The sequence below is a fragment of the Lagopus muta genome, chromosome 1 (assembly GCF_023343835.1).
Source record: "Lagopus muta isolate bLagMut1 chromosome 1, bLagMut1 primary, whole genome shotgun sequence".
Classification (NCBI taxonomy): domain Eukaryota; kingdom Metazoa; phylum Chordata; class Aves; order Galliformes; family Phasianidae; genus Lagopus; species Lagopus muta.
In genome coordinates, this window is record NC_064433.1 from 164,870,333 (window position 1) to 164,878,954 (window position 8,622).

The 8,622-nt window shown below is 54.9% G+C and overlaps 2 protein-coding genes across 2 annotated transcripts; both read left to right on the forward strand.

Annotated features, from left to right (window-relative positions):
* The first annotated feature begins 373 nt into the window (after positions 1–373).
* LOC125697818 (uncharacterized) lies at positions 374–3,067 on the forward strand. Its single transcript, XM_048955443.1, has 2 exons — positions 374–2,455; positions 2,782–3,067. The coding sequence occupies exon 1, from the start codon at positions 1,034–1,036 to the stop codon at positions 2,447–2,449; it is 1,416 nt and encodes a 471-aa protein (XP_048811400.1). The 5' UTR covers positions 374–1,033; the 3' UTR covers positions 2,450–2,455; positions 2,782–3,067.
* Positions 3,068–4,857: 1,790 nt separating this feature from the next.
* Positions 4,858–7,361, forward strand: LOC125697822 (uncharacterized). Its single transcript, XM_048955457.1, has 2 exons — positions 4,858–6,623; positions 6,950–7,361. The coding sequence occupies exon 1, from the start codon at positions 5,316–5,318 to the stop codon at positions 6,615–6,617; it is 1,302 nt and encodes a 433-aa protein (XP_048811414.1). The 5' UTR covers positions 4,858–5,315; the 3' UTR covers positions 6,618–6,623; positions 6,950–7,361.
* The last annotated feature ends 1,261 nt before the right edge of the window (positions 7,362–8,622 follow it).

The window sequence follows — 8,622 nt, forward strand, 5'->3', positions numbered from 1 at the left end:
GCCCTGTACACTACATGATGTTTTGATGTGGAATACTGAAACCCCAAAACAAAAAAACATAGAACCATGACATTCCACCCCTTATTCTACATCGTTACATCATGCTTAAAATATATATACATATATACAAACGAACAAAAAATGATTAAAATGCATTACACACACATGGCTATATACATATAGATAGAATTACTAACTGCACTCCCCTGTCATCAAATTTACTTGTGGTACACACTGGACATCCCCATTCTTCTGCATCACCCACCAAGGGGATCCTGGACCCTAGGAAAAAACTGTACCACGGACAGGTTTGCCTTTTCCAGAAGCTGGAAGAACACAGAAGGAGAGAGATGCATACTAGTTAAACAAAAAATTAAAAAAAAAAAAAAAAAAAAAAAAGAAAGAAAAGGATAAAGTTAGGGATTAAAGGAGAAAAATAAATTTAATTCTTAAGCCTAGAGACAAAAAACAAAAAGTATAGAGCCTAGCACGTTGAAAGGAATAACTGCAAGTAACAGGAAAGGTTTAGGTTAGATAGTAGGAGAAAGTTTTTCACACACAGCGTGGTGACACACTGGAACCGGTTGCCCAAGGAGGCTGTGGATGTCCCATGCCTGCAGGCATTCAAGGCCAGGCTGGATGTGGCTCTGGGCTGCCCGGTGGATTGAAACTAGGGGATCACTGTGGGCCTTCTCAACCCAGGCCGCTCTAAGATTCTGTGATTCTATGAGCTCGTGTGCTCATGAAAATGGCAGAGTGCAGACGGATTGCCAAAAGGGGAGGTGGAACAGGGAGGCGGGATTTGGGTGTAGGGTCCCCAGCCCCGAGCTGGGTGCACGGCTGCACCCGCACCGGGGAAAGGCATTGTGACATCACAGGGCGCGGCGTGACATCAGTCTTTATCAAGTCACGCCGGCGGCCTCCCCCAGCTCAGACACTTGGAGCACTCGCTCCGTCCTGGTGGTCACTGCTGGAGCTCTGCTCTGGGTGACAGCCACTTGTGTGTTGAGAGCGGTCCTTGGGAGAGAGCAGGATGAAGCTCAGCCTGACTCTCTTCCTCATCTTACTTGCTTTCATGTCTCCGATTCCTGACACGTCCAGCTGCCTCAGCTGGGTCGGGAATTGGGACAAAAAGCTGCTCCATCCCGAGGAGCAGCATCCCTTAGAGACCGAGTGCCAGCCCTCCAGCTGGCTCTCCTGGCTTGGTCTAACCACCTGCCCCACCAAGATCGAGGATGGGAACAAAGGGCACGTCCTTCACGACCAGCACGGACCTACTGACACCAAGAGCCAGCCCTCCAACTGGCTCTGCTGGTTTGGCCTAACCACCTGCCCCACAAAGATGGAGGACGAGAAGAAAAACCAGGTCCTTCACGAGGAGCAGCGTCCGGTTAAGTCCAAGAGCCAGCCCTCCAACTGGCTCTGCTGGTTCGGCCTACCCACCTGCCCCACAAAGAAAGACCAGGTCCTTCCCAAGGAGCAGCGTCCAGTTAAGTCCAAGAGCCAGCCCTCCTACTGGCTCTGCAGGCTTGGACTAACGTCCTGCTCCACCAATATCGAGTACAGGAAGAAAGACCAGGTCCTTCATGAGGAGCAGCATCCGACTGAGACCAAGAGCCAGCCCTCCAACTGGCTCTGCTGGTTCGGCCTACCCACCTGCCCCACAAAGATGGAGGGCGGGAAGAAAGACCAGGTACTTCCCAAGGAGCAGCGTCCAATTGAGTCCAAGAGCCAGCCCTCCTACTGGCTCTGCAGGCTTGGACTAACGTCCTGCTCCACCAACATCGAGGACAGGAAGAAAGACCAGGTCCTTCATGAGGAGCAGCGTCTTGTTAAGTCCAAGAGCCAGCCCTCCTACTGGCTCTGCAGGCTTGGACTAACGTCCTGCTCCACCAACATCGAGGACAGGAAGAAAGACCAGGTCCTTCATGAGGAGCAGCGTCTTGTTAAGTCCAAGAGCCAGCCCTCCTACTGGCTCTGCAGGCTTGGACTAACGTCTTGCTCCACCAAGACCGAGGACGGGAAGAAGAACAAGGTCTTTCATGAGGAGCAGAGCCCCGTTGAGACCAAGGGCCAGCGCTCCAACTGGCTCTGCTGGATTGGACTAAACACCTGTCCTCAGAATGGAGACAAAAATGTCGTGCGTCCTGAGAAGAGGCTGAGCGTTAAGGCTGAGTGCCGTGCCTCCATCTGGCCCTTCTGTATTCACCTTTCTCCAGATGGGTCCCAAAACAGGGTCAGCGAGTCTGTTGATCAAGAGGGCCCAAAGCAGCAGTCCCCGCGCACCCAGCAAAAGGCCTTCAGCGTGCCTGACACTCTGAGCAAGCTCTGGGGCTTCCTTAACCAACACCCGGCAACCTGGATCGTTTTAGATTTTGTGAAAGACTGGTGTATGTTCCGGCTGGGGAATCTTGCCTTCCAGTTCTGCAGAGATTTGTGGAGACGTTAGGCACAGGTAAGCGCTCGGGATTCATACTGCACAGAAGGGACTGAGGGTGGGAGCAGGGAACCGCAAAGGTCTGGTATGTGAGGGCTTCCAAGAAAAGCAGACCTCCAGAGATCCATCAGCTCTCCCCAGACACTCGCCCGGCCGTAGGGCTGACACCCAGCCGAGACTCCCGTGCAAAACGGGGCCTGCCGGAGGTGCTGTGAGCCCCACGGGCTGCCCCGAGCTGTCCTGTGATGCTGGAAAAGCGGCCCAAGAATCAGAGCCCTGCAGGGCGACGCTCTGCAAAACGAGCCCGCATCCCTTTCTCTGAGCACATGCCGTGTCTTTTCCAGGGAACGGAACAAACGGCCTCAGCTTCCGAACGGGAACAGAGTGATTTCCACAAGGCGCTTCTGTCCATCTGGCAGCCTGTGGGTCAAATGGTGACCAAAGGTGGCGCTGAAGGCACCTGCGATGACAACAACATCTTCCACTGGGTGGACACCAACCTCTCCCAGATCATCACCTCCATTTTCCATCAGTCATGAAATTAATAACATCATCATTTCTACAGCCTGTGTCATTGTGGTGGCAGTGCGTCCGGGACAGTGGCAGCACTAAAAGCATTGGTGCAGGACAGCGCTGCTGTTCGGGGACTGGGGGCATGTTCCTAGGTGGGAGGAAGGGCGGTGGGCCAGGGATAAAAGAGGCATCGGTGGCTGTGAAGTGTCCAGAGACAGCCATGCCCCAGGGGAGAGAGCACATTTGGAGCGGGAACCTACGTCCCAGTGGGGTCATGCAGTGTCCCCCGGAGTGCACGGGGAGGTCCTGTGAGTGCTGCAGCACGCTGGGAGGCACCCAGAGCACACTGGGAATCCTCAGCCGGGCCAGTTCTGCCAGGATCCCGTGCGCATCACCTTCACAGAGGAGGCTCGCACCAAGGGAGCCTTCCCAGAAAGGGAAAACGGCGGCAAAGCACCACAGCAAGATCTGCTGGGGACGGGAGGGAGGCCCTGCGGCAAGGTGGCTCAGACTGCCTGGTCCGTTTCGTCCCTCTGCTTATTACTGCTGACTGGTAGCTCAGGCCGGCAGCCATGAAGTCGCTGAGAGAAGCCTGTGGGCTGTCAAATGGGACTTTGGGGCAATGGCGCGGTGTCTCGGCTCCAGCCCGGTGCAGCCCGGTGCTGTGACTAATGGGGTGGAGGGACAAACGAACCCACGAACCAGGAAAGGGGCAAGAGAGGTGGTGAAAAGGTAGGGAGATGGGCCTAACAACAAAACAACAGGAACGAGCTAAGGGAGAAAATACTAATTTTCTGAGTATGACAGCAGAATGCAAGATTAAGAAAACCGATGAGGTTTTCCAAAAGCAAGCGCAGAGTCTTGCACCTTGGAAGGAACAACCGCAAGTATCAGTACAGGCTGGGACCCGACCTGCTGGAGAGGAGCTCTGAGGTGAGGAACCTGGGGCTCCAGGTGGACAACAAGCTGGCCATGAGCCAGCAGGGTGCCCTGGTGGCCAAGAAGGCCAGTGGGATCCTACAGGGCATTAAAAGGAGCGTGGCCAGCAGGTCAAGGGAGGCGATCCTCTCCCTCTACTCTGCCCTGGTCAGGCCTCACCAGGAGTATTGCGTCCGGTTCTGGGCTCCCCGGCACAAGAAAAGGCCGCAATCTCCTGGAAAGAGTCCAGCGGAGGGCCACAAAGATGATAAAGGGCCTGGAGCACCTCTCTTACGAGGAAAGGCTGAGCGACCTGGGTCTGTTCAGCCTTGAGAAAAGAAGACTCAGAGGGGACCTGATCAATGTCTCTATCTAAGGTGACGGCGGCCAAAATACAAGGCCAAGCTCTTTTCCGCCGTGCGTGGTGATAGGACAATGGCCAAAGTAGGAAGTTCTGCACAAACGTGCAGAAGAACGTCTTCACGGCGAGGGGGAGAGGGCACTGGAACTCCTGCCAAGGGAGGCTGTGGAGTCTCCTTGTCTGGAGATGTTCAAGACCTGCCTGGACGCCAAGCTGTGCAACCTGGTCTACGGAGCCTGCTTTGGCAAAAAGGTTGGACTCGATCATCTCGAGAGGTCCCTTCCAGCCCCCACAGTTCTGTGATTCTGCATCAGGGAGAACACTGTGCTGCCAAGGAGGAGAAGACAAATACGGACGCTGCTACAGGAGGTGTCAAAGCAAAGGTTCCAATCTCTAGGTCTATTGTTTTATTTTCTTTCCGACATATAAATAAAGGAAATGAATCCAATATTCATTGCTGTTGGAGTGAAGGGGTCAAAAGGATGGGAGAGGAGCACCGGACCTCTGTTTACGTCTGTTTACAAGAGTGGACAGTGATAGGACAAGGGGAAATGGTTTCAAACTGAGACAGGAGAGGTTTAGGTTAGATAGTAGGAGAAAGTTTTTCACAAACAGCGTGGTGACACACTGGAACCGGTTGCCCAAGGAGGCTGTGGATGTCCCATGCCTGCAGGCATTCAAGGCCAGGCTGGATGTGGCTCTGGGCTGCCCGGTGGATTGAAACTAGGGGATCACTGTGGGCCTTCTCAACCCAGGCCGCTCTAAGATTCTGTGATTCTATGAGCTCGTGTGCTCATGAAAATGGCAGAGTGCAGACGGATTGCCAAAAGGGGAGGTGGAACAGGGAGGCGGGATTTGGGTGTAGGGTCCCCAGCCCCGAGCTGGGTGCACGGCTGCACCCGCACCGGGGAAAGGCATTGTGACATCACAGGGCGCGGCGTGACATCAGTCTTTATCAAGTCACGCCGGCGGCCTCCCCCAGCTCAGACACTTGGAGCACTCGCTCCGTCCTGGTGGTCACTGCTGGAGCTCTGCTCTGGGTGACAGCCACTTGTGTGTTGAGAGCGGTCCTTGGGAGAGAGCAGGATGAAGCTCAGCCTGACTCTCTTCCTCATCTTACTTGCTTTCATGTCTCCGATTCCTGACACGTCCAGCTGCCTCAGCTGGGTCGGGAATTGGGACAAAAAGCTGCTCCATCCCGAGGAGCAGCATCCCTTAGAGACCGAGTGCCAGCCCTCCAGCTGGCTCTCCTGGCTTGGTCTAACCACCTGCCCCACCAAGATCGAGGATGGGAACAAAGGGCACGTCCTTCACGACCAGCACGGACCTACTGACACCAAGAGCCAGCCCTCCAACTGGCTCTGCTGGTTTGGCCTAACCACCTGCCCCACAAAGATGGAGGACGAGAAGAAAAACCAGGTCCTTCACGAGGAGCAGCGTCCGGTTAAGTCCAAGAGCCAGCCCTCCAACTGGCTCTGCTGGTTCGGCCTACCCACCTGCCCCACAAAGAAAGACCAGGTCCTTCCCAAGGAGCAGCGTCCAGTTAAGTCCAAGAGCCAGCCCTCCTACTGGCTCTGCAGGCTTGGACTAACGTCCTGCTCCACCAACATCGAGGACAGGAAGAAAGACCAGGTCCTTCATGAGGAGCAGCATCCGACTGAGACCAAGAGCCAGCCCTCCAACTGGCTCTGCTGGTTCGGCCTACCCACCTGCCCCACAAAGATGGAGGACGGGAAGAAAGACCAGGTACTTCCCAAGGAGCAGCGTCCAATTGAGTCCAAGAGCCAGCCCTCCTACTGGCTCTGCAGGCTTGGACTAACGTCCTGCTCCACCAACATCGAGGACAGGAAGAAAGACCAGGTCCTTCATGAGGAGCAGCGTCTTGTTAAGTCCAAGAGCCAGCCCTCCTACTGGCTCTGCAGGCTTGGACTAACGTCCTGCTCCACCAACATCGAGGACAGGAAGAAAGACCAGGTCCTTCATGAGGAGCAGCGTCTTGTTAAGTCCAAGAGCCAGCCCTCCTACTGGCTCTGCTGGATTGGACTAAACACCTGTCCTCAGAATGGAGACAAAAATGTCGTGCTTCCTGAGAAGAGGCTGAGCGTTAAGGCTGAGTGCCGTGCCTCCATCTGGCCCTTCTGTATTCACCTTTCTCCAGATGGGTCCCAAAACAGGGTCAGCGAGTCTGTTGATCAAGAGGGCCCAAAGCAGCAGTCCCCGCGCACCCAGCAAAAGGCCTTCAGCGTGCCTGACACTCTGAGCAAGCTCTGGGGCTTCCTTAACCAACACCCGGCAACCTGGATCGTTTTAGATTTTGTGAAAGACTGGTGTATGTTCCGGCTGGGGAATCTTGCCTTCCAGTTCTGCAGAGATTTGTGGAGACGTTAGGCACAGGTAAGCGCTCGGGATTCATACTGCACAGAAGGGACTGAGGGTGGGAGCAGGGAACCGCAAAGGTCTGGTATGTGAGGGCTTCCAAGAAAAGCAGACCTCCAGAGATCCATCAGCTCTCCCCAGACACTCGCCCGGCCGTAGGGCTGACACCCAGCCGAGACTCCCGTGCAAAACGGGGCCTGCCGGAGGTGCTGTGAGCCCCACGGGCTGCCCCGAGCTGTCCTGTGATGCTGGAAAAGCGGCCCAAGAATCAGAGCCCTGCAGGGCGACGCTCTGCAAAACGAGCCCGCATCCCTTTCTCTGAGCACATGCCGTGTCTTTTCCAGGGAACGGAACAAACGGCCTCAGCTTCCGAACGGGAACAGAGTGATTTCCACAAGGCGCTTCTGTCCATCTGGCAGCCTGTGGGTCAAATGGTGACCAAAGGTGGCGCTGAAGGCACCTGCGATGACAACAACATCTTCCACTGGGTGGACACCAACCTCTCCCAGATCATCACCTCCATTTTCCATCAGTCATGAAATTAATAACATCATCATTTCTACAGCCTGTGTCATTGTGGTGGCAGTGCGTCCGGGACAGTGGCAGCACTAAAAGCATTGGTGCAGGACAGCGCTGCTGTTTGGGGACTGGGGGCATGTTCCTAGGTGGGAGGAAGGGCAGTGGGCCAGGGATAAAAGAGGCATCGGTGGCTGTGAAGTGTCCAGAGACAGCCATGCCCCAGGGGAGAGAGCACATTTGGAGCGGGAACCTACGTCCCAGTGGGGTCATGCAGCGTCCCCCGGAGTGCACGGGGAGGTCCTGTGAGTGCTGCAGCACGCTGGGAGGCACCCAGAGCACACTGGGAATCCTCAGCTGGGCCTCCATGAAGGCACTTTATACTGACCCCGTTAGAACTCCAATATGACCCCATGGAGCTGCACAGTGACCCATAAGAGCTCCATAATGACACCATACAGCTGCACAGTGACCCCAAAACAGTTCCATACTGATCCCACTTACCTTCTTAGCCACCTAATAATAATTCTTTGGAGACTCCATGGAGGTCCAAGGTGCCCCTATAACAGGAATATTATGACCATATAACAGCTCCATGGTGATCCTGTCGAGCCCCATAGTGACCCCATAACATTTCATGGAATCATAGAATCATAGAATCACCATGGTTGGAAAAGACCAAAAAGATCAAGTCCAATCGTTCACCTGTTCCCAATAGCTGCCACTAAATCATGTCCCTCAACACAACATCCAGCCTTTCCTTGAACACCCCCAGGCTTGGTGACTCCACCACCGCCCTGGGCAGTCCATTCCAGTGCCTGACCACCCTTTCTGAAAAGCAATACTTCCTCATGTCCAGCCTGAATCTCCCCTGCCGTAGCTTGAAGCCATTCCCTCTGGTCCTATCACTAATGACATGAGAGAAGAGGCTGACCCCAGCTCACTACAACCTCCCTTCAGGAAGTTATAGAGAGCAATAAGGTCTCCCCTGAGCCTCCTCTTCTCCAGGCTGAACATTCCCAGCTCCTTCAGCCTCTCCTCATATGGCCTGTGTTCCAGACCCCTCACCAGCTTTGTTGCCCTCCTTTGAACACATTCCAGGGCCTCAATGACTTTCTTGCAGTGAGGGGCCCAAAACTGGACACAGTACTCGAGGTGCGGCCTCACGAGTGCTGAATATAGGGGAACAATCACCTCTCTGCTCCTGCTTGCAACACTGTTCCTGATGCAAGCCAGGATGCCATTGGCCTTCTTGGCCACCTGGGCACACTGTCGGCTCATGTTCAGCCGAGCATCAATCAATACCCCCAGGTCCATTTCCTCTACGCAGTCCTCCAGCCACACCGCCCCAAGCCTGTAGCGTCGCCTGGGGTTGTTGTGGCCGAAGTGCAGGACCCGGCATTTGGCCTTGTTGAAACTCATCCCATTGGCTTCAGCCCAGCTCTCCAGCTCTCCAGATCCCTCTGTAGGGCCTCGCTACCCCCAGGCAGATCCACACTTC